Consider the following 25,730-nt stretch of genomic DNA (forward strand, 5'->3'; position numbering starts at 1 on the left):
TTATTGTGTAAACCCATGTTATTTATTGTAGACACAAACATGTAACCTCAATATGAGACGTCTAAATAAAGCAAGCAGTTCCCAGACCAAGGCGGCAGCTTGTCTTCTAAGGCTTCGGCTTGGCCCAGAATTCCTTATACATGGAGTAGCCCATACCTGAAGAAAAAGAAGAGAAACATTAAAACATCTCTCTCAGCATTTAGAAAACACACAACAGTCTGCCAGGAGAGCTGGACACCAGAGGCACACACTCCAGCCTCCTCATGTTCAATCCTAAAACTCTTTAATTTCCAAGCTGGGTATGGCTGGGGTGAGCAGCTCATTAAGTCAGTGTTTTAATGAACAGCCAGTATTTGCCTGGCAATTTCTAAAACACCCACTATATAATAGCAGATAAAGTTAGTCAGCTGTGATGCCAGTAAAAGCATGTACATTTTAGAATCTTTCCTGCTTTCCCAAACTCAACACGAAAATCACATTCTTACCAACCTACATTCAGATGGCAATGAAGTTCTAATAAGGTTTGTCTATCGTAGTAGGGAAGCTGCGTCACTGCTCTAATGAACTGATTATTCTTTCACAAGAACGCGAGTCAAGGAGAAGCACATATCTGACCAGGTCCTGCTGGAACCTACCAAGCGTCATGGCTCCAACAACGAAGCCCTGGGCTGCCACACGCATGTGGATCAAGTGAATGGACATCTTCGTATTTCCCCTGTTCTTCAGTTTGTATAAGCCATATGCAACAATTGCTGCAAACCCGGCCATTCCTGCAAAACACAGGCACAATCATGTTAGGTGTGCGGGAGAGGGACAATTTCACCATTAATCAGTGTACTTTCTGCTATTTCTGTAAGGATACTTTTATCAGCTCATTAATTGTGTGAAAACACACAAAGTTTTCAATCTTTTTTGCTTCACAAGTCCAAATCTAGAATTCATAGCAAACAGCAGCAAATTTAGACAGGATCCTTTTCTTGGGTCTTTTGTTTTTTTGAAACAGCATCTCACTGTGTAGCCCTGGCTGGCCTTGAATTCCACCTATCTCTGACTATCAAGCACTGGGGCTTTTTTTTGTGTGTATGTGCAGGGTCGCATGTAGCGACCTGGGGGCTGGCCTCAAATTTGCTATGAACAGAAGATGACCTTAAACCGGATCCTCCTGTCCCTACATTCCAAGTGCTGGGTTCTGAGCCACAATGCCTGGCTAAGAATTCCTTCTGAAAAACTGGGTTTGTGGAATAAGAAGACAGACTTAAGAACTGTCAAGGGTAGTGAGATGTCTCAGCCCTTGCTGACAAGCCTGATGCCAACAGCAATCCCTGTAATTACAGTAGCACTCCTATGGACAGATGGGAGGTGGAGCAGGAGATCACACAGGAGGCTATGGGCCAGCTAGCCTGGAGTATGTAGTATGGAGAAAATACAAGACAGCTGCCTCAATGGGGTGGAAAGAGAACAGACTCCTGAAAGTGTTCTCTGACCTACACTTGAGCACTGTGGCTCATGCATATATACACACATATACAATAATAAAGAAATGAAATTTTAATTTAAAATAGACCACACATTCTCTCAAAAGTCTAGGAAGTTCTGACAAAATATAATCACACATTAGGCCACAAAGAAAACTGAATTTCAAAAAGGCTAATTCCCAGACTGCATAACCTAAAACTGAAACTCGGCAATCAATATAAAGTGGCAACACACACACACTGAAGCAGTTAAGCTGGTAACTGGGCTCGGATGTTAAAACAGAAAGAAGTTAGGAAATAACTATATTAGCACTGAAAAGGAAAAAACAAACAAGCAAGAGTAAATAACTTGTCAGACGCAACCAGAAATAATCACAGGAGAACTGAGAGTGGAAATTCAGGGTGTGACACCTATCAATCCATCCGCAGGCATACACCTGGTGTCCTTACAGATAGTTCCTTGTTTTACTTCCTCCAGGTCTTCAGACATTCCGAGACTTTTCCCTAAAAGTCTTCTGATGTACCAATGAAGTAACTGTCCTACTTAGCTTTCGCACGAATGTGACACTCTAGAACAGTTTCTCAACCTTCCTAATGCTGTGACACTTTAATACAGTTCCTTATGTTATGGTGACTCCCAACCATAAAATTATTTCTGTGGCTATTTCCTAACTGTAACTTTGCTACTGTTATGAACTGTAATGTAAATATCTGTGTTTTCTGATGGCCTTGGGCGACCCCGTGAAAGGGCTGCTTGACCCCCAAAGTGGTCACGATCCACAAGTTGAGAACCTCTACTCTAGAGTCACATGAAGGAGTCTGAATTGAGGGACTGCCCAGATCAGACTGACCTGTGGTCACGCCTGTGAGACTGTTCTGACTGACAGTGGAAGGGCCCTGTCTGCTGTGGGTGTGTCACTCCTTCCAGGGCAGGTGATCCTGGGCTAGATAAATAGCTGGTTGAACACAGCCTGAGAGTGAGCCAGCAAGCAGTATCCCTCCATAGTTTCTGCTTCAGGTTCCTGCCCTGACTTCCCTCAATGATGGACTGTCATCTGGAAATTTAAGACAAATCCTTTTGATGCTCTTGGTGATGGAGTTTATCACAGCAACAGCCACGTATCTAGGACAGTAATCTTTTCTCTAGTTGGTCTCGCTGTTTCTCATTTGATTTTCTTGTATTCCTATGCAGATAATTATATCACCCACAGAACAACAGGGTTTCTTCCTGAAGTATGTACACAGCTCCTTCCCTGCCCTATGCAAAGGGTTAGGATCTCCAGGCAACAACATCAGGAGTTCACATGGATCCCTGACCCATTCCATTTAAAGGGAATGTTTCTAGTGTTTTAATTTTAGTATAATTTGTATCTGCTTTAAATGAATAAATTATTCCAATTTACTGATTTTGGAATTTCCACTGGTGACCATATTGGTGTTTCATGGGCTGTAAGGCCTTCATGGACACTGCATGCCCCTGTGACTGACCTCAATACAACTTAAATGCCAGAGCTTGGCAGCCTCTCTTTGCCCATGCTCCCACACAGTGTCCTCTATGAAGAGAGGCCCGTAAGCTTAGGCTTGGCTATCCTGGTTCTTCACAGACATCTTGGTTGACTTTCACTTCTATCCTTTCAGTGCTATAAACCTTAACGTGATTACAGTGTTTTTGTTTTGAGCTCTGACAAATCTCAGAGTCAGAGGTGGTCCTGGGATCCCACATAGCACGAGTCACTGAGATAACAGCCAGTCAAACAAATCTGAACTCAGAGCTTTCGGGATGAGATTTTATGATGCTGACCTTATCATACTTCAACAAAATAAGGAAAAAGGTATTTCAGGATCTACTCAATATACAAATTACCATACTTCCATTGCTTTAAGCTCGTAGCAGACTGATCAAAAAGTCGGCCACTTACCAATGGGGACAAACGGTGTCTCCTTAGCTTTCCGAACAAACTTAGATCCCTGACCTTCATCATATGAAGAAAGAGAAAGGTCTGTGTTGGTTGACATTGTGATTTCCTGAAGAGTCTTCCTGAAAGAGATTTTTGAGGTTCTGTAATTAAAAGCATTTAGAGTATTATTATCTGGAACTATTATGCCTAGTTTCCATGGTATCTGCTGTGAACTTGAACAAAAAAATTTTAGATAAACTTCCACAATTAAAGAGAATTGTATACATTATTATCCCATCATTTCGCCTTTTCTCCCATATAACAATTTTTTCTTTAACGTATTCTAAAAAACAGCAATACTCTTTTAAAAATTATGTGTAGGTGTGTGTCTGTGTGAGTAATGTGTATCTGCTTGCAGGTACCAGAGGCAGCCAGAAGGTGCTGGGTCTCTGTGAGCCACTCAACACAGGTACTGGGAACTGAACTCTGGTCCTCACCACTGAGCCACTGCCTAAGCATTTTTAGTATGGTTTTTTAATACTCTCAACTGCTGACTTGCTAGCTCCAACATGCTACCTGGCTTTAGTTTTCACCTTTGAATAGTTTCCAGTCTGTTACACTAATTAATGGTTATTGCCTTTTGGGAAAAGATTGCAGTAATAGTCAAAATTTCTAACTAGTTTATTATTTACTCCCCTTTGAGACAAAAAGTAATTTTAACAAATGCTGCTACAAATAGCTCCCTATAGATATGCTTTCATGTTCAATTGCATAGCTTTTGGCTTTTTGTTTGTTTGTTTGTTTGTTTTGTTTTGTTTTGAGACAGGGTCTCTCTACAAAGCCCTGGCTGTCCTGGAATTAGTGAATATAGACTAGGCTGTCCTCGAACTCCGAGATCCGTCTGCCCCCGCCTCCTGATTACTGGGATTAAAAGCATGCGCCACCATGCTCACCCCCCCCCCTCTCTCTCTCTTCTCTCTTTCTCTCTCTGTCTGTCTCTACTCTCTCTCTCTCTCTGTCTCTCTCTCTGTCTCTCTCATATCTGAGGTTATTTTTGTTAACATCATTACAACACAAAACAACTCTTTTAGGCCTTCTTAACAGATATCTCCTAGGCTTCTGATCTGCCTTTTTTACATACCTTCCCAATGCTCCCAAGGCTTCCTCTTTAATACTATTATCTTTGTATAACATTCCTTTCAGTGGCACTCACACGGCCAATATGAGCTTCACAGTTGTGTGAATAAAGGGGCAGGACAAAAATAATCCATCCCACCACCACAGGGAGCACAGCCCTCCCTACAATCATCTCACACAGGAAGTGCAGACGGACAAACAAATCCATTTCATCTTTACTGTGTATTTCTTTAATGAACAATTCTGAACTGCCTGTAATCCTGACCACAGATTCAATAAAGGAGGCAAACACGGCAGAGGGTACCCAGACCTCCCACTGGTTCCCACTGCTGCCCATGACTACACACGGACCCTTCGTGTGCAGTGTGTTCCCATCAGTAAGAAAGGGCAGCAGACTGCTATTCCTGGGGGTTAAGTGGCAGCAAAGGCCTCAAAGAAAATCCAACTCTAATGCGGGAATGTCTGTTCTGAAAAGTGAGCTCATCTCTCCAAGCCCCACATCCCCTAAAGAGTCAATGCTATCCTCCAACAGAGAAGAAAACTGGCTAGCTAGAACATTCGGAATAGAGCTAAATCTTTTCTTTTCTTTCTTTCTTTTTTTTGTCCTCCATTACTTCCTAACGCAATAAATCTTACTAAGCTTTTGTATATACAAGGTTCAGTAAGCTCAAGGTTCAGGACACTAGTTACATTTGCAAATACAAAACAAATACTAACTAGGTGTGGTGGCACACAGATGACCAACAGAGTCTAAAGGAGAAGGATCTTGAGTTCCAGGCCAGCCTGGGCTACAAAGAGATGACACCTCCCCCCACACCTCAAAGAAAGCAAAACAAATAAACAAAAATCTCCAAATAGGCCATAGAGGGTATCCTGACTCAAAGAAAAAAACAATACACAGAAATCAAAACACAAACACTGAAATAAGTGATGGTTCAAAAAAAGCAGATTTTTTTTTTAAAGCGGAATGGACAGAATGTACTTAATTGCCAGTAACATAATCCATACTGAACTACAGAAAAATATCTCAGCTAGAAGAGATTTGAGAGATTTCATAAATACCTAAGACCTCAAGAACTGCATGAATGGGCTCTGTGGAGGGTGACACACTGCATCCAGGCCTGTACATTAGCTCCCTGCAGACCATCTGTATGTTCCTCAGTCACAGGACTGCTCACCACAAATCCTCCTTCCAGCCTGCTCTCCAACTCTACTCCCGCAACTGTCTTTCTGTTCTGTGTTCTTCCGAGCATCTGCAGAGCTGAATGCTCTGTCACTTTCCCGTGCCTTGTCCGTCTACTTCACAATGTTCCCCAGCCAACCCTGGCTTCGCAGGGTTGCATCTGACTGGCCCTCTGGAAAGTCTTCTTGGGTTTGTTTATGAGCACTTTGGATATGACCCCTGCACTCTGTGGAACACTTACAACCACGTGTTTGATTCCTTGAAGCCAGGGTGAATCCCTGCCCTGCTTCATATATCCCCATGGCCTGGTACAAAGCCCTGTACATAGCAAATAAAGTACAAAATGTACAAAATAAATGTACAAAAAGTACAAAATAAATTCAGTTATGCTCAACAATTATAATTAGTCTCAGGTAATTTATTCATAAATGGTAAAAAATAACAACTATATACTTTTAATCCTGCAGTATGAAAACATCAAGCTGCATATACCTAAGTGTTGATTTCCCTTTAATGTTCTTACATCACATCTATGAAAAAAAAAAAAAAAAAGATGTCCTGATTAGGTCTTGATTCCTTGAAACTCCAAGTGACAAAGTTACCAGATTACAACCTACTTTAAAAACCTCCCTTTGTGGCTGGGTGTGGTGGTGCATGCCTTTAATCCCAACACTCAAGAGGCGGAGGCAGGTGGATCTCTTTGTGTTCCAGGACAGCCAGAGCTACACAGTAGAGAGACCCTATCTCAAAAATACAAAAGAAAACAAACCTCCCTTTGCCTTTACACCTCCTGAATTCATCATGTTAGTTATCTCTAGAAGCAGTTTGTGCTGGGGATACAGCCCAGTGATGGAGCAATCGCTTGGCACAAATGAAGTCAAGGGTTAGATCCCCAGCACTGTCAACCAAATAACCAACCATAAATAAGGAAACAAATCACAGTGGGTATCTTCTCCCCACTTCCTATGTGGATGAGTGTAATTGTCCAGTGGGTTCTTCATGGAGCAAAAGGCTCTCTTTACTGTATATAAAAAACAGAAGACACAGGCCCTTTCCCTTCATCACCTGTGATACAGATTCTCAAGCTAGTATGGGTAGGGCACTTGACTCACTTTCAGAATGTTGCCTCTGCAGTTAGAACTGGGGCACACCAAGTGGCCATTATTTGTTTTAGGGGATCAGTGATAGCCAGAGTGGTGATGCATGCCTATAATCTCAGCACTCAGAGGGAGGAGAATCATGAATTAAAGCTAGCTTAGGCTACATAGCAACACCCTGTCTCAAGACAACAACAAAAATAATAAAATCAAATTTACAAAAGACATCCAGCAGGCATGATTGGACAGATTCTGGCAGGAAGCTGAAGTAAGTCCAGAGCTCAAAGAAAGCCGTGTTGATGGAACTATAATTACATGGCCTAGCTGACAAGAGACATCTGATCCAGTGCATTATCACACATTTGCACCAAAGATACATGTGTTTTGAGGGGCTACAAAGAGAAGATGAAGCACTGAAGTTGGGTGTGGTGGCACTTGCTGTAATCTCAGACTACGGGAGGTAGGATATCTTAAGTTTGAAGCTAGCCTGGGCTAAACAGCAAGCTCTTAACTAAAAAAAAAAAGAAAAAAAAAAAGAAAAAAAAAGAGAGAGAGAAAAAAAAGAAGAAACAACTAATGACAATCTGTTTTTGATTCAGGAATACTCATGTGCACATTTTAGGAAACAATCAGATGAAACAGGAGTACTTAAAGTCCAACACATGCCAGAACTGTAAATTCAAATTAGACCTTTGTATCATCTTAAAAATGATGTAACTCTAATGTAATCAGTATAAATAGAGAATGCTGTCTGAATATGTAATTTTGATAATTACCTTTGTCACCTAGTATTCATGAAATACCGCCATTTAAATAAAAGGAAAGGATATACTTCTAAAGTTTCAAGGTCAGTAAGTTCAAATCATACCCTGGGTAAGAAATGAATCAGATGACAATCAATATCCTTATTTTACAGGTGGAAAAAAAGGGTCTGAAGGGTCATGTGGATTGTTCTACACTAGGAATACATCTCTGGAAAGAATCTGGCTCTCCCCACACACAGTCCACAGTTCCTTTAGGTTGACAATATATTTTTTTACTAAACCAACACTTTCATGTTACAGGTGCAAATTTGAACTGAAAATATAAAAATCCATTCCTAACAGAATCCCCCAATACTGTCTCTGAACTGTAAAAACTGCGTAAGTCATATCTAAAGTTAAATGGACTCTTTCTTCAGTGATTTAAATAATCTAACAATTCCAATTTCGATTTGAAAAGATTTTTTCCTATTAGGTTTTCTTTTATTATCTCACTCACCCAGGGACTGACCTATATCTGTCAGGAAGTAAAACATACTTTTATTTTTAAGTCAGTCACCAATAACCAGATATTCAAATTTAGTTTGCCGAACACATATTATTCTGTAAGGTCAGATATGACTACTGACAGCCTTTTCCAAATGCACAGCAGCCCTGAAGAGGTAAAATGAGAAAATAGCTGAGCATCAGGTGATGTAACATCCAAAGACTCTTCCCAGCCTGTCCCTTTGATCCCAAGAAATATTATCTAAAACAAATGGTTTCAAATTCTGATTTTGCATCAGTTACCTGTCAGCTTGTGCAAAATGGCTGCCAGGCGCCTGCCTGGAGATTGACTCAAATGACCAGGGTCAGGATTTATGTTTTAAGAAGCCCTTTCAGGCAACACTGGTGTACAGAAGAAAAGAGGATCCCCTAGCACACTCCATGAGCACCAAGAACCACTTGAACCTGTCAGAATCTGCACCCCAAACTGTCAAGCTGCAGAGTGCCTCGGTACTTCTGGAAGCAGATTCCTTGGGTGGGGATCACACCCTCAAAGAGAGGGCTGCTCTCTACCCCAAGAATACACGAGGAAATAGGTTAACAGCGCTGAGCCTCCCGGGCTTCTGGCAAATCTGAACTCTAGCCGTGCTTTTGTGATCTCTAAGCCACGATCCCTTGTCAGGGGCATTCGCATTCCGCCACAGCCTTCCTCCTCCATCGAGTAACACAGGGTCATCTAAGGTCGGCGCAAACCCCGGGTGGTGCAGGGGCAGGCCAGGCAGAGGTGCCCGAGCGCAGGGCCCTCCTCTCCATCTCCCACCCTGCCTGTGACCTTGACCTGCCGGTTCGATCGCGCTCCTCCCTCCGCGCCCGCTGCTCCCTGGATCCCCGAAGTTGTCAACAGCCCAGTCCCCGTCTCTCATCGTTGCCTTCTCAGAGTTCCGTTCCCTCGGCCACGATCCGCTCCGGAAGCGTCGGGCTTGTTCCTCGGGCCCCACATTCCCTGGCCGAGAGGGACCCAACCCGCGTCCCACGGCTGGCAGCCCCCGGCCTGCGATCCTCCCGAGGACCCTCCGCTCTTCGCCCTCCCTCCCCGGCCCGGCTCACACCGGCTCACTCACACAGACACTGCGCCCCTGCCAGTCCTGCCGGCTCCTGGCCGCGACCCTCGAGTGCGAGCGAGAACACCGGCTTCCTCGGGTCGGGCCACCGCTCGCCCCAGCCAATCAGAAGCCAGCCGCCGGCGCGCCGGGCCCCGCGGACTCCACTTTACGTGCGAGGGCGCGGTGGGCGTGGCCACCCGGAGCCAGGCGTCGATTGGCTGGGCGCCGGGGCTCCTCGGCCCGCCGTGTCGCACGCTCTTCGTGTGGGACGTGAGGCCTGGGCGGCCGGGTTGGCCGCTGGCTCCGCGCCCCAGTTGCCTCCCATTGCTCACCACTTGCTCGCCGAGCCCCGAGCACGCCGCGCACGCGCAGGCCCGCACGGCCAAGGTGAGCCGAGCGGCCGGCGGCTGGGGCTCCCGAGCTGGAGCATGCGCTGTCGGGTCCTCTCTGGAGCCCTCCCTGGGGTTGGTGGAGGTCCGAGAGCTGTGACCTCACCCGGGGCGGGCGGTGTCTGTGGAAGGGCTGGCTGGCAGACACAGCCAGCCAGACTGTGGGACCGTCTGTGCCCACGTTAGCGTAACCGAGCATGGCGGCCTGCTGAGAGACGTACTGGTAGGTGCTCAGCGTTTAGTGACTTCTGGGAGAGGAACAAACGTCTGTCCACCCCGATAGGGCACCAGCCCCAGACCATCCCATCGTGGCTCGGGACAGCTGCCCTCCTGGAGCTCCCTCCTGGCTTGAGGCGGCTCAGCTGCGCCGGCCCCACTCCCCTTCGATTGCTGATTGTTTAAACTGGGGGGAGAAACCTGGTGAATCTTGTAACTTCCTGAGTTTCCCATACCTCAGTGTTTCATTTATTTTTGAACTGATTTTATTATATTTATTAATTTGAGCATTTGCTGAGGTCAGTGGACAACCTTCGCCAGTCATCTCTTTTTACTGTATGGATCCAGGCCATAACTCCGATTGTCGGATTTGGTGGCGCTTACCAACGAACCATCTTGTTGGGCCCTCAGTAAGTTTCTTGAGTTTCCTGAAGGTTGATGTTTCGATAGCTTCCTTAATCTTAGGAGCCACCCTCCAATAACTACACAACAAACTTGGCTGAATATTTACAATTTTTATTACATCTTATTGCGGGGAAGGGCACATATGCTATGACAGATGTGTGAGGGGCAACGGACAACTTGAAGGAGTCTGTTCTCTCCTTTGACCATGGGTCCTGGGAATCCAACTCAGGTCAAAAATTATTTGAGTTAAGTCATATGTAGGAAACATTTCATGCTATGTATGATTAAAAACTCCATTCCTTGGTCAGTGGTTAAGAACACTTGTTATGCCTGGCCATGGTGGTCCATGTCTTTAATCCCAGCACTCGGGAGGCACAGGCAGGTAGATCTCTGTGAGTTCTAGGACAGTCGGGGCTACACAGAGAAACCCTGTAGCAGGAATCTTAAAAGTTCTTATTAATAAAATCAAACCTGAGCCAGGTATTGGGGTGAACACTGGAAGATCAGAGAGACAGAACAAGCTACAGCTACCTCACCTTGCCAGTTCCTCAGCTGGTCCTGTTTCCTCAGACTGGGAGCCTCCAGAATGAATCTCAGCTGAACTGCTGCTCAAAAGTCTGAAAGCTTAACCAGCTAAATGCTTCTAGTTTCTAGTCCTCACGCCTTATAGATCTTTCTGTTTTTGCCATCAGTCCCTGGGATTCAAGTCTCACTTCTTGGGATTAAAGGCGTGTGTCACCAATCCTGGCTGTTTCCAATGTGGTCTTGAACTCACAGAGATCCAGAGGGATTTCTGTCTCTGGAATGCTAGGATTAAAGGTGTGAGTGCCACCATTTTCTAGCCTTTGTATCTAGTGGCTGTTTGTTCTCTGACCCCAGATAAATTTATTAGGGTGCACAATATTTTGAGGAACACATTACCTCCACAAAACCCTGTCTCGAAAAACAAAAACAAACAAAATACTTGTTACTCTTGCAGAGGACCAGGTTCAGTTCCCAGCACCCACCTGGTGGCTCACAACTATCCAAAAATACAGTTCCAGTGGCTCCAACACCCTCTTTTGACCTCTACAGTCATCAGGCAATTATATATGATGCACGTACATACATGCAGGCAAAGCGTTCATACGAATAAAGTGAATCTTAAAAATAAAATCTTCCATACCTTAACTATGTGGCAGCTTTCTGTCCTTGAAGGCACGCTTTTTGTATGGGCGTCCTAAACACAGTTTTGCTGAGTAGGAATCAAGGATGGTAAATGACAACTGTAGAGAAAGCGTGCCCTACTCTGCGCTACTGCACTTTGGTAAAGAAACGTAGCCTTGAGGCTATGCCTTGCCTGGAGCGCTTCCATTTTATACATTAACACTGTTCCATCTTCAAGAGCACTTGTTAAGCAGGGTAACTTACCTGGGTGAGCTGACATCCAACAGATACTGAACACAGAGCTTATCACAAAGAACATCCCCCATCTGTGCAGCACAAACCATAAGGCATGGGCTTATTTACACAAAGAAAAAAAAGCATCATCTATGAACTCATCAAATTAAATCAGAACACATGGGCATATCAAAACCATGTCAGAGAAAGCAGGCCCATGGGCTTAGCAAACACACCAGACCAAAGGATGATGTAACTTCCTCACCTGAGTCATATAACAGGAAACGTTGCTGGGTGTGGTGACACCTAATCCCAGCACTTAGGAGTGTGACGGGGAATGGCAGGTTAGCCAGCAAAGCCCTATGGTAAAACCCTAGCTCAAAAGCAGGAGGACCTTGGCCTGGTGTTTATGGCCCTGTCATTAGGTCATTCTGTATTCGTCACTGGATGGACTCCTGATCCTGTTTTTGGGGCTCCAGATCGGCACATCACCCTCCCTGACTTGCTCACCAGAACTGTGTATTGTCTAGATCCACTGTACCTTAACCAGCTCTGCAGCTAGGCAGCCTAGTGCCCTGAATAGCCCTTTGATGATTTCTTGATACCTAGCCATCAGTAGTGACACTAGATCTATGTCAGCTCTCTGCTTTCGCCCGTAACAGGGCCACTCTGAAACCTGTGATGGTCATAGCTTCTTCTTGGTAGTTCTAGAATCTATATAATCTTGTGTGGCATGAAATGTGTAATCTGAGAGTTAGTAATATTAGTAACTAGGATTGGGATGCGATTAAAGAAAACGATTGTTCAGTGGTCATGTTCCGAATGAAATCAAGACTACTTGGTTCCCTGAAGCTAATAAAAAGGACATAGCTTATGGATTTATTGTTATTCAATAAGTTCTAAAATTGTGGAAAGATACAAAGATGTTTATGTTTATGACATAGCTTGCTCACAATATTGAAATTAATCCCATTGACCAATATGAAGATAAACCCTAAAGTCATTAAGTCATTTGGTCCAGAACACACAAAGGGTAACACTAGCAATGACCAAAGCATACTCATTTTTGACAGGGATTTGTACACTTCAAAATAATTTAGCTAATTTGTCAGTTTCCAGAAAATGAAACACAGGCTCATTCAGACCTGGGTAGAAGTCCCAAGTTAATGACATACTAAGAATGGTCCTGAGCTAACCTTCTCAAAGATGTCTCTTTAAAAAAAAAAGATCTCACTGTGTAGCTTAGGCTAGCCTCAAACTTGTAATGCTCCTGTCTCAGCCTTGTTCTTATTGGGGTTCAGATGTGTGCCACCAGGCTTGACTTGTCACTCATTTTTTTCTTGTAGGAGACATGGGTACCAGATTTCATGTCACGTGGCAGACCTTGTCCTCCTTTGAGCTTACGTGGTAAGTACATGTACCAACCAATTACTAATACACATGATGGCTGGTGTCAAAGTTATAACCTAGGAAGTGGGGGCCAGTGAGAGATTCAACTTGCTGGACAAGCTGACTGACCTGAGTTGATTCCCAGGACCCCCATGGTGGACCAAATCCTGGGAGTTGTTCTTGACTTCCACACACATGTTGAGGCATGTAATATCCCCTCTCCACACAAAATGAATAAATGTTACACAAACAAACCCTGGGAGGCTGGAGAGATGGCTCAGCAGTTAAGAATACTTGTGGTTCTTGTTGAGGACCTGGCTCCACTTCGTTCCCCATGCACACATGGTCCACAACCACCTGTAACTCCAGCTCCAGGAGCTCTGACACCCTCTTTGGGCACTACATACGTGGTGCACAGACATACATCAGGCAAAACACCCATAACATAAAAATGAATAAACAAAAATTTAAAAACTAGGTAACAGCAGAGATCAAGATTGTAAATAGACATTTTTTTCTATAATTAGGAAACTTGCTGTAACAGCGGGTGAATTTTAAGACAGAAAGAATTGTATTTTTGTACATTTTGAACTCATTCTCTTAAGAGTTTAGGAAGAGCTTTGGGGATAGCAGATCACACAGGTGATTTGAGGAAAAGTGTAGCTGCGGGGAAGACGCCATTTGTCTCTCTCGCTTCTCCTCCTTGGGCTGCTGTTAGAGCCTGCGTGGCAGGACTTTCCTTCTTCTGTTCCGCTTTGAAGTGATTTGAATTTTGTGAAAAAAAAAAAAGCCTTGATTTTTATTTTATTTTTGCCTTTCGGTGCTGGGAATAGAACCCAGGGCCTTGGCCAGGGTGAGTCCTCTCTGAGCTACACCCATCCTTGGTTGTGGTGCTGGGGATGGAACCCAGGGCCTTGGCCAGGGAAGACGAACACACATGCAGATAACACACAAACAAAATAATCTTAAATATTTTTGGTTACAAAATAAATGTAGCTTTTAGAAAAGTTTATTGGTACTTGATTAAAGTGCTGAATTAAGAATCAAATTGAGGGATGGTGAGTGGCTTAGAACACAAAAGTACTTGTCACCAGGTTCATGACCTGAGTCCAGTCCTCAGGACTCCCAAAAATTGTCTTCTGACTTCCACACTTGCACTAAGGCCTGTGTACCCCCACACACATGGAGGGAGGTCTGTGTACCCCCACACACATGGAGAGAGGTCTGTGTACCCACACACACATGGAGAGAGGTCTGTGTACCCCACACACATGGAGAGAGGTCTGTGTACCCCCACACACATGGAGGGAGGTCTGTGTACCCCCACACACATGGAGGGAGGTCTGTGTACCCCCACACACATGGAGAGAGGTCTGTGTACCCACACACACATGGAGGGAGGCCTGTGTACCCACACACACATGGAGGGAGGTCTGTGTACCCCCACACACATGGAGAGAGGCCTGTGTACCTACACATACACACACATAGAGAAAAGGAAGGAAGGGAGGGAGGGAGGGAGGAAAGAGAAAATCACTTTGAAACAAAGTTTGCTGTTATTAAAAAGACCTAGTTGGTAAACCGGCTTCATATCCTCCCTCTTGAAAGAAGGCCCAGGCATGTCACTGCCCTGTCCTCTCCTTGAGGGTGGTGCAGCGCAGTGAGCCACAGCCCAGGCCTTGTTGGTGCACTCTCATGAGGCTGCGTTTTATGGGGCTGGAGAGATAGCTTAGTGGTTAAGAGCTGCTCTTCCAGAGGACCTGGGTTTGATTCTCAGCACCCACATGACAGCTCTTGCTGTCTACAACTCCAGTTCCAGGGTTCTGAAGCCCTTTTCCTGCCTCCTTGGGCACTAGGCACACATGAGGTGCACAGAAATACATGCAGACAAAACATCCATACACATAAAGACTGCATTTTGGTATGGCAGTCACTTAAAAAAATCATGAACTGGATACAGTTTTCCTCCCTGTATTCAACACTTTATAAGGGTTGTATAGCGAGACAAAATATAAACATTAAGAGGGGTTTCAAAGAATGCATTCTACATTTTTTATAAAGAGCTAGATTGTGTTAGTTATTTTTAAAGGCCTTAACACTACCTAGTCCATTTCCTTTCTTTTTATGGGAATACTATTTTTGAGAATTTAAATGTCCTGTTTAGATGATACACGGGAAAACTCTTAAGTAATTAAATGAGCCCTCTCTAGAACTAGCTCAAGGTCATGTGCTCAGATCTATGTGGTATAAACCTTTGGTAGAAAGGACTGATAGTTTCCAGGATTCTTTTGATTCAAACTCTAGTTTGCAGTAAATGTTAGATTTAATCAAAATAAAACTTTATAATTCCTGTTACGTAAGCACCAGGATTATTGGAACAAGATATGAACAATGAAAGCAAAACCAACAAAGGATGCCCCAAGTGCAGCAGCCACAACAGTGCCTTGTTTTTTGTTTGTTTTCTCTTCATCCTTTTTTTCCCCTTTGAGACAGCTCTGTATTCCAAGCCAGCTTATATAGCCCACCCCATCCTTGAATTTTGGGCAATCCCCTAGCCTCAACCTCCCAAGCTTTGAGACTGTAGACATGCACCACCAAGCCCAGTTCTGGTCTGTTTAAACAGGGCTGTTAGAGTGGCAGCATTGAATGACTAGTTCTCCTGTGGGGTCCATTGTGGTCCAAGTGCAGGAACTTGTCACTCCAGTCTGATATGCTTTTACTCTTTCCTGCAACATTTAGACCTCACTGTTTTAAACTGACTGGAGCAGAATGTGGAATTTGTTCCACAGTGAGGTGGTGATATTTGCATGGTATCATGGATAACCCCACCCTTGTTCCGGGCCCCTGAGGCCTACTGAGATGACCGGGACAGCTTCTGTCTGTGCCAGTCTATGTGAGGCCCTGTTACACAGTGGTGTAGTAATGGCACTCCTGCTAGCCTGTGAATGCTGGTGGCCAGCATCTGAGAAGTAGCCTGTTTCAGAAGGTTTGGGCTTCCCCTGCAGTGTCAGAGATGGAACCCAGGCTGGCCCATGCCCAGCAAGCACCCAGCACCCAGGAGACTCTGTAGGGTTGCTCTGCTGCACTTGACTCCATACCATGTTATAACAGTGGCAGACACCTATCATAAGACAGATGTCATGGAGAAGAAATACAGAAGGTACATCATCCCACTCGCCTTACTGTAAGAAATTACATTTTGGGCTGGAGAGATGGCTCAGAGGATAGGAGCACTGGCTATTCTTCCAGAGGTCCTGAGTTCAGTTCCCAGCTACCACATGGTGGCTCACAACCATCTCTAATGAGTGCCCTCTTCTGGCCAGCAGGAATACATGCAGGCAAAACACTGTATATGTAATAAATAAATAAATGTTAACAAAAAAGAAATGGCATTTTAAAAACTTATATTCATGTATTTGTGTGTGTGTGTGTGTGTGTGTGTGTGTGTGTGTGTGTGTGTGTGTGTAGGTCAGGGACAACCTGTGACTTCCACCACTTGGGTTCTGGGGATGGAACTTGGGTGATCAGGCATGGTTATAAACACCTTTACCCCCGACCCATTTCACAGGCTCCTGTGAGTTATTTCATCTCACCTACAGGTAGCACAGAGGCACCTGGCAGCCTTGCTCTTGTCCCTTCTTCAGAGAGCCCCCCATTGTTCTTGTGCCCAGCAGCTACTTAGATGTGGTCCTAGGGAAAGAGGCTTCTGAGCTCAGTTGTTCATTTAGGCTTAAAGTTTCATTGTCTTCTTCTTGGTACCATCCTTTAAAAGTAGTTATTTTTGTTTTAAGTGTGTGTCAGACCTTTTGAGAAAACTGCGCCTGACCATCACCAGTGATTGGGTATGCAGACGTACAGACAGCTCAGGAGAAGAGTACTAGACTCTAAACTTGAGGACTTGGTCCCTTCCTAGAGCTAACTTAATTAGAGTGGGTTGAAGGATGGGTCTGTAGATACAGCAGAGGAAGTGCATGCTTGGGTGGAATTTTAGTAGCTGTCACAGTGTAGGGAGCATTGTTAAAGGTCACATGCTTTATGGCCATACCATCCTGAATGTTCTCAGTCTCAACAAAGACTCTGGAGGGCCAGATCTTAGGAGGGGCCTGGATGATTGGAATGCAGAGATCGAGAGGGTATTTCTTACAGAGCAGACTGGGCAGAGAATGGTGGGAACCATGGGAATGTAGCTCTGTCTTGGAGCCTGTGAGTGGGAAAGGGAAACTACTGTAATAAAAACAGAGTCATGGAGAGAAGGCTTGAATCACAGTCGGGAGGACTTTGCTTTAGATTTATTATTAAAGAGCTTGGACAGAGTTGAGTGAGGTGGTGCACGCCTGCAATCCTAGTACTGTGGAGTTGGACTTTAAAGCCACCCCAAACTACATGGCAAGTTTTGAGGCCATTCTGGACTAATGGGACCCTTTCTGAAAAACACCGGGGGGGACTGAGAAGGTGGTTCCGTTTGTTGACTGCTTGGCTAGCATGCCCAAAGTCCTGGGTTCAGTCTCCAGCATGGCGTAAACTGGGTGTGGTTGTGCACAGCTCTAATCCCAGCACTCAAGAGGTAGAGACAGCAGGATCAGGAGTTCAAAGTCACTCTTGACTACACAGCAAGTTTAAGGAATGCCACCCTGGGCTACTTGAGACCCTGGCCCACCTCCTAAAATGGATAGTATTTTCTCTTGAATGTTAAAGTGTCCAAGTAGGGTGTTGACAAGAACAGAGAACATTTGCAGTTCTTGGCAGAGTAGTAAAATGGACTGGAAAAGAAATGTCAGCCTGGATCTGTCCAGCCTTGTGTGAGACATTGACCAACAGTACAAGGTACACAGACTGAGTTTGCTTTGCTGCTTCTGAGCTAAATGATTAGGAGAAACATACATACCTCTTTTGTTATCTGTGATAAGATGCTCCCAACAGATCTCTAAGAGTAAGTGGTAAATGACAGCAAAATCTTAATGCAGTCTGGTATACCATAAGTGCTGTACAAACAATCATCGTGATGTTTCTACCCCTCCCCCACTTCATTATGTGTGTGTATTCTTTAGGTCCTACCTAGCTAACATACAAACACAATATTAAGTACTCAAGATGTGCATAAAAACCATAAATACAGGATGCTCATAAGTAGTTTGGCATACTACAAGAGAAGTGAAGAAAAGGTAGAGTTTATCTCTAGTTTACACAGTCTCTTATTTTTATACCCCTGCTTTCAGTCAACCATGTGAAAAATGTTTCCATTAGTAGCCAAAAGGGCAGAAGGATTTGTGTGCTTATGTAACCATGAACAAAAATATTATTCTTTAAATATTTTAGTCTTGAATTGATTTATTCACTGATGCATTTAGTACAGTTTGTTATTGTTCAAGACAGTAGAACACCTAATAAGTACCAGTGAGAAAAAATGTGGAGTTTGGGGTCATTTGGGGCTCAGGATTGCTGGTGTTTATGATGTCAAAAGACATGTGTTTGAGGACCACTAGGACTCCTGTTGGGAGTATGACCTCGAAGAGGTTGCTTACCTTCTTGGAACTTGAAATTTTCATCAACAGCGCACTGATCCGTCAGTGGCTGGAGAGATGGCTCAGTGGAGGCTTGTTGTGCTGGCCTGAGGACCCGAGCTCAGGTCTCCAGCCTCCAAGCAAAAGGCTGAACACAGTAGCATGTGCACAGCCCCAACTTCATGGAGAGGATGGAGACTGGCAGGTCCAGCCAGTCTAGCTGAGACTTTGAGTCCAGGTTGAGTGAGAGGCCCAGTCTCAATAAGGTGGAGCACAACTGAAGAGGGCATCCTGACATTAGGCTCTGGGCTTCACACCTGCTTGCATGGGTCAGTGTTCTCTGTTTCTCTCTGTCTCTGCCTCTCTCTCTCACACACACACACACACTATTTTTTTTTAAATGAGCACCTCTTAAGACTGAATAATGTGACCTAAGTGACCTTAATATAAGACACCAAGAGCAGAGCTCGGCATGTGTATCAATTACTTTTGTGTCACTTGTGACAGAAAAATGCTTGACAGACTCCTGTTCAGGAAGGAGGGTTTATTTTGGCTCACAGTTTCAGAGGGTTTGCCTATCAGAGTTCATGGCAACAGCAAGCATTGGAGCTCTCTATGCCACAGAACACCAGAAGGCAGGGAAAAGGTGAGTGCCCACACTCTGCTGGCTTTCTCATTTCCCATTTATTCCTTCCAGACCTCCAGCTTTTGGGGTGATGCCATTCACATCAGTTGATCCCCTCTGGAAGTGCTCCCCTAGACACACCTAGAGGGTGCCGAATTAATTTCCTAGATGACTTTAAATCCAGTCAAGTTGACAATGAAGATAACCAGCTCAGGATGGAATATAAGTTCTTAAAGATTATTTTATTTTTAATTATGTTCATGACTCCCCCCCTCCCCCTGTGTGTGTGTGTGTGTGTGTGTGTGTGTGTGTGTGTGTGTGTGTGTGTCCCCTGGAGCTGGAGTTGTGGTCAGATGTGAGTTACATGGGGTGGGTGCTGGGAATCACACTCCGGTCCTCCTGAAGAGCAGCCAGTGGTGGTTTTTTTTTTTTTTTTTTTTTTTTTTTTTTTGAGACAGGGCTTCTGCTTCACCTAGCCTGCTTTCTGTTGCTTTCTGTGCTCACACTGCTGAACCTATAATACTGAAAGATACCATTCCGTGGATGTCCTTCAGTCTCTCAGGCATAGCCTGAACTTCCCCAACACATGGACTTCATGAAACATTTGTTGACGTCTTTTCTCCAGTACTCTCTGTTATGGCCTTTTTCTCTTAGTTGCTGTCACAGGGTATACATTCTCAGCCTGAACCATGGCTGCACTGCGGGATGTGATGCACTCTTCCTCCTCCTCTAGGAGTGGTGTTGTGGATGCTGACAGCTTTTCCCTCTCGTCTATATGCTTATTTTCTCCTCTCCACTGTACTTCTTGCTCTAATTCCAGGACTGTCTATCCAACTCTGTGTTGACATCTCCACCTTGGTCTCCCACAGACTCCCTCTAGACTGAACTAACCGTCTTTGCCCCCTTCTTCCCTGTGCTCTTCCTGTTCCTCTTCCCGAAGCCTGCTTTTTCCCTAACTTCTGGGACTTAGCTGGTGGAACGGCTATCCATCCTGTGTACCAAACATGAAACCCAGACAAATCCCTGATGCCACTCTCTCCTTTCTCTACATCTGAGCAGAGTATTCAAACCTTTAAGATGTAGGAATTGGAGCCTGGAAAGATGGCTCAGAGGTTAAGGGTGCATGCTGCTCATGCAGAGGATCTGAGTCTGTTTCATAGCCACCCATGTTTGGTGACTCAGTTTCTTTAACTACGGCCCCAGGAAATTTGGCCCCGTTCTTGGGATCCTCAGCACTTCACTCACATAGAGGATATACCCACACCTAGGCACACATATACACACAAAGATAAAATATATTAAAATTTATTTAGAGAACCATCTGTGCCAGAAATGAGATTGCCTCTACTTCCATAGGACTGTGTTCTGACCAGACTGGCCCAGCCAAGTACTTTATGTGAGCAATGATGCCAAACATACTTTGCACAGGAAAGCACTTAAGCAGAACTGATAAGCAAAGGCAATTTTAGGCATGACACGAATAGCTTTAACAATGGCATTTTTAAATAAACGGAGTTTGTCACTTAAAAAATGGGTTTGGGGTTCATGCCTCAAAGCCCCTTTATTTTTCATTGTGTTTTGGACCCTGGTTAGCAGGGTCTTGCTAAGTAGCCGGGGCTGGTCTTAACCTCATGCTAACTTTAGCAGGCTTTGCATCTGTGATCCTCCTGCCTCAGCCTCCTGACTTGTGCACTTACTGGCCAGTATCACACAGATTGCACTCTCAGTTCCCTGGGGTCAGCAGTGGCAGGGTGGGCAGGAGAAGGAAATGCAGTATATTTTTCAAACTGAAATTCTCTAGCTTCCTTTACTTGCTTTGGGGCTAACAGCACGTGCACATTTACGTCATCTGATTTTCCTTTGGGTTTGGTGGTGCAGTTTATTGCCTTTTTGGGAGGTTGAGTCAGGGAAACGATAAGTTCAAGGCCTTCTTGGGCACTGAGACTCTATTCCAAAATTTAAAAAAGTGTGCCAGTGAGACCATGGAGACCTAGCTAGCTGACTTAGATCCCTGAAACAATGTAGAGGTGGGAGAAGAGAAATAACCTCATAGAGTTGTCCCGTGACCTTTGCATGTGTGCCTTGGAATGTGTGCCCACTCACATTACATATGCACAAATATACACACTAATAACAATGCCTTTTAAAACTAAAATATAGCTGGGAGGGTGGGCTGGGGATATAGTTCAGTTACAGAGCACTTGGCCAGAGATTCACAAAGTTCTACATTCAACACTCAGTACTGTAAAACTGTTTATAATTTTACACCACACACATATATTTTGTCATTTTTTCCAGTAGACAGCAAGTAGGCAGAGTTTTCTTTTTCAATATTCAGCTGTAGATGTTGACATTTTAGATGATAAAGCTTGTGACTTAATGAATATAACTGAAAAGAATGGCTTTTTTTTTTTTTTCTCAAGACAGGGTTTCTCTCTGTAGCCTTTGGAGCCTGTCCCAGAACTCACTTTGTAGACTAGGCTGGCCTTGAACTCACAGAGATCCACCTGCCTCTGCCTCCCAAGTACTGGGATTAAAGGCGTGTGTCACCATCACCTGGCCAGAATGGCTTATTTTTATAATCTGCATTTGCACATGTGTGAGACTGCTGTGCAAAGAGCCTTGATCTCTGGAAGCAGAGCTCTCTGTGTCCTTCAGGAAGACAGCCTTTCCCAAAGGAAGGAATGGAGCAGTTTTGCTCCCAGAGTCCCTGGCTGGGACCTGCCCCAGGACTGACACTCGGCGTTGGATTGTAGTTATGAGTGAGTGAGTGTTACCTTATAAGCACCCAGGACTAAGAACTACTCTGTACCATGTTTGTATCAGTCACTGCAAGACCTGCTGGTATCCTGCACACAGAAGCTTCAACCAGTCCTGGAACCAGGGCACTGACTCCGGGCTGTCTTTGCAGAGGGAGCAGCTGCATGTAGTGACACTGGCTGCATTGTCACCTACTGGAGCTACAGCAGGACTTCTCCTTTCTCCCTTTGAGACTCAAGTCCAGACTGACCTAGAACTAACAGGCCTTCTACCTCAGCCTCCGAAGTGCTGCGATTGTAGGTGTGTGCCACTGGGCCCAGCTGCAGTGGGCTTTGAACCCTCCTGACCCCCCATCATTTGTCGTCTCCCTTCATAACCACAGTCTGCCTAGAATGCCAACTTTTCCCTCTCTCTCTCAACAAGGATTTCAGGTCTGTTTATGATCTGCTAATTCTCTGGGTGAGGTGCCTCTTCTAGGAGGGAGCACCACACTCAATGGCTGTGCAAATAGGTTTTTATTGACTGATCTCCATGCTCTCCAAGCCATTCTACCCTCACTCCCAACTAGAGGCACCATCTGTTTGTCTTGACAGCTTAATGAATTGAGGGCTCATAAATGGAGCTGACATTTAAATTAGATCCAAATCACAGTAATGGTCTCCTTTGCCAGAGATGAATGAGCAATTACTTTTACAGCTCTAGGAGAAAAGTGGATTATGCAAACAGATACTTCACCCAAATTGGTGGCCCTGAGTGACTCTCTCTGTGCTGATGCCTTCGCTAGGGAGAGGAACCTGCTGCCCAGGGAAGACTAGAAAAGAGAGGTTTTCTGCCTGATCAGAGCAGATCACACTCCAGGTCCTTCTACCCTGCTTCATGGTGACAAGGAGAGAGTTTTAAGGATTTTGGGTATCAAAACAACAGCAAATTCAAATGAGCTGGTAACCTTAGCCTGCTGCCTTGCAAGGTGTGGCTGATGAGAGGGAAATCCCATGGCAGGGGGACTGGGTGAGTCAGTGTGCTCTGTAGCTTGTTGGTTCTCCAGAAACTGGGCTGTTGCTTAGAGAAAGTCCACTAATGCTAAGGTGTTGACCAACAGTCCCGCATAGTATTCTCTGGGAACCACAGGCCACCACCACTGAGCTCCTTAATTTAGAGTCACCCATTTCTCTAGCACTCTGTGTTATCTGAGGTGACTTTGAGCCTTCTGTTTGTATCCCATGTGACCTCAGTTTCCCAAGATCCCACCATCTTAGAGGGGAAGAGTCAGAGAGGCGGTGCTGACAGATGGAAGAGACTATTGAGTTGTGGCCTCAATATCGTGGAGACAGGAACAGAGGCCAGGAACCTGTAGGTGCTATGGAACCTACAGTTTAGTTAAGAAGACAAGGTGTCTGCCCAGGAAACCCTCAAGGTTTGATCTGACAGGTGGAAGTGGGGGCTTGTCTCCTGCATCCCTCCTCCCCAGGGCAGAGAACTCACAGATCTGGAAGCAGCTCCAGGATTCCTGATTCCCACGTATCAGTCATTACTGTCATGGACCTCTGCTTGGGCACTCTCCTCCACAAAAAGAGGCCCCAGAGCCCCCCATTAGAACTTGATGGCAGCTGTTTGCCAACCGTGGGCAGGGAGGGAAAGGTGAATTGCCTATCAGCCACCATATACCCATATCTTCCCCATAAAAGAAAATATTTGCTGGAGAGAATATGTATCAAATAAACAAGGACAGGAAAGCACTCCAGTCCTGAACTCAAGTCCAGTGAGGTGTAGGTCAGAGGATGCTGACATTACATCTGCGTTTCAGATAAAGAATGTCAGGCCAAGTAGGCCCTAAGGACTGCTTTTGGGAAAAGCAAATAGAACTGTCACCTCCTCGTCCTCTCTTTCCTCATTCCCCTCCTAGGTCTCCTTTTCCTTTTGAGGCAAGGTATTGCCTTGCAGCCCAGGTTGGCCTCAAACTCAAGATTCTCGTACCTCAGCCTCCCAAATGCTGGGATTGCAGGTGTGTGCTACCCCTCCTGGCAAAAGGAAGTGTTTCTGAGACTTCCCGTTCTTGTAGATCTAGAAATGAGTTATGCAGGTGTTCCGTGTTGGAGGTGGGAGATACAGGGAGGTGGACAAATCCCACATGCTAACTTGACACTAGATCTCTAACTCAAAGGACAAAGACTGATTATGCCTGGGCTACCTGAGGGATTCCTGGAAGTTTCTTATCAGGTATACAGTGTGTTGAAAATATCAGCTGTTCTCAGTAACCCTGAAGATGAATTTTATTATGAAGCACAATTCATGCATGGTTAGTGGTACACACACAATAAAGAGGAGGGTAATATGGATAATGGCCCATAGAGTCTGTAATGCTGGTTGACACAAGTGGGCCTTTACAATGATCGCCATGGTCACATGACAGCCAGCTGAGGCTGTAATGCTCCTGGACAGTGTCATGCCACTTGAGATCAGGAGTCAGAACATTAGATCAGATCTCCAGGAATGGGAGGGACTTGAGTGGGCTAGAAGAATGGATGAGCTTTGGGTGGAGAGAAGGGGAGACAGGAGAGTCAGTGAGAGGGCCACAGAGCAAGTAGGGCATACATTTGTCCAGGTGTAGTGTCCAGGTAGTGGCAGAGCTGGACTTTGGAAGAATCAAGGCACAGGAAAATTGCTCATGTTCACATGGGTGTGTCAGCTTTCAAAACAGATTAGCTCACTGGGTGCAAATAGATTATCCATGTACCTTTCTGTACTTCAGACAATAGCCCCTGTTGAACTCATGACTAAGGTAATTACCTATGAGTTCTCAGAAATTCTCTTCCCAAGGAGCTCAGGGGAGAGGTCAGCCATTATTATGGGTATTATGGGCTGGACCAGTGTGAGCCATGGTCACCTGTGCCAACTTGGAGGCAGTGAGAGCTGTGCTTCTGTGCCTCATTCTGTTGCCTTTCCCTCCTCCAGTCCCCACTGCACCAGCTTTCTCTCTCCTGTTCGTTCGTGCTTTTCCTGTTGCTATAACAAAATGCCTGACAAGGAGCAACTCAAGAAAGGAAGGTTTTTTTAGCTCCTAGTTTGGGGGTAGCCAGTCCATCATGTCAGGGAAGGCAAGGCTGCAGGAGAGAAGGGCAGTGTTCAGGAGGCAGAGAAGCTGAGCACTGTTGATCCATTTGTTTTTGTTTTCATTCAGTCCAGGGAACTCCCTTGAAGATATGCCCAGAGGTTTCATCTAGGTGGTTCTAGAACCTGTCAAGTTGTCAGTCAGTACTAGCCACAAGGCCCTAGGGTTGAAGTGACTTTAGTTTTACACAGGGGATCCTGAAGCCCGAGGAGGGGAATGGCTTTGCTTCAGCACGAAAAGCCTTTGCATCTGCCCCACAGGTTTCTTCTCTTTATTCCTAATCTTGCTGATTGAGAGGCAGAAGGGACACAGCACAGAACATGGGGACACTGAAGACATTCTCCCTCCATGGCAGAGTGCCCTGGGGACCACTGGAGGCAGGAGAAGTTGAGAGTAGGGTTTGTCCTCAATGGCTGTGTTCTTAGGGGAAAGTCAGCCTGCACAATCCTGTCTCAAGTCTCAGTTCTGGGCCAGGGATGTAGTTCCATGGCAGAGAGCTTGCTTAGCATGCACAAGGCCTGGAGTTTGCTCCCAGCACCTAAAAGTTAAAGCAAAACATCATTGGTGCTTTGAACTCACAGACACTGTGGCTCCTTTAAAGGACACTAACATTCTATTAAACAAATATCAGAACTTGCTTTTATATTTGGGTTTCCAGCATCTGTTTCCAAATAACCCTTTGTAGCCTTTTTTTTTTTTTTTTTGGAGACAGAGTTTCTCTGTGTAGCTTTGGAGCCTGTCCTGGAACTCGATCCATAGACCAGGCTGGCCTCAAACTCACAGAGATCTGCCTGCCTCTGCCTCCTGAATGCTGGG

At 45.1% G+C, this 25,730-nt stretch overlaps 1 protein-coding gene and 1 long non-coding RNA gene across 5 annotated transcripts in view; one reads left to right on the forward strand and one right to left on the reverse strand.

The window, feature by feature from the left end:
* Higd1a (HIG1 hypoxia inducible domain family member 1A) lies at window positions 1–9,624 on the reverse strand. Of its 4 annotated transcripts, none has more exons than XM_059268948.1 (4): window positions 9,473–9,624; window positions 3,395–3,513; window positions 636–770; window positions 1–156 (listed from the first exon to the last, which is right to left on the reverse strand). In XM_059268948.1, exons 1-4 carry the CDS (start codon window positions 9,568–9,570, stop codon window positions 107–109), a joined length of 402 nt encoding a protein of 133 aa, XP_059124931.1. In that variant the 5' UTR covers window positions 9,571–9,624; the 3' UTR covers window positions 1–106. The 4 variants fall into 4 exon arrangements, with proteins under 4 accessions (XP_059124931.1, XP_059124934.1, XP_059124932.1 ...); XM_059268951.1 differs by lacking the exon at window positions 9,473–9,624 and adding an exon at window positions 9,159–9,290 and having other exon boundaries at window positions 3,395–3,534; XM_059268949.1 differs by lacking the exon at window positions 9,473–9,624 and adding an exon at window positions 9,159–9,266.
* LOC131915562 (uncharacterized) overlaps window positions 9,433–25,730 on the forward strand; it is a 23,017-nt gene continuing 6,719 nt past the window's right edge. Inside the window, exons 1-2 of the long non-coding RNA XR_009380362.1 lie at window positions 9,433–9,527; window positions 12,877–12,937. This is a non-coding gene — a long non-coding RNA (uncharacterized LOC131915562). The remainder of the gene's footprint in view (window positions 9,528–12,876; window positions 12,938–25,730) is intronic.

Source organism: Peromyscus eremicus, chromosome 7 (genome assembly GCF_949786415.1).
Source record: "Peromyscus eremicus chromosome 7, PerEre_H2_v1, whole genome shotgun sequence".
Classification (NCBI taxonomy): Eukaryota; Metazoa; Chordata; class Mammalia; order Rodentia; family Cricetidae; genus Peromyscus; species Peromyscus eremicus.

Excerpts from the sequence above, each read along its gene's own strand:
- Higd1a (XM_059268948.1), bottom strand. The coding sequence starts at position 9,570 with ATGCTCCAGCTCGGGAGCCCCAGCCGCCGGCCGCTCGGCTCACCTTGG. Across the intron at positions 3,514-9,472 it reads CGGGGCTCGGCGAGCAAGTG|GAAGACTCTTCAGGAAATCA; the intron begins GTGAGCAATGGG and ends AATCTCTTTCAG. Across the intron at positions 157-635 it reads TGTTGGAGCCATGACGCTTG|GTATGGGCTACTCCATGTAT; the intron begins GTAGGTTCCAGC and ends CTTTTTCTTCAG.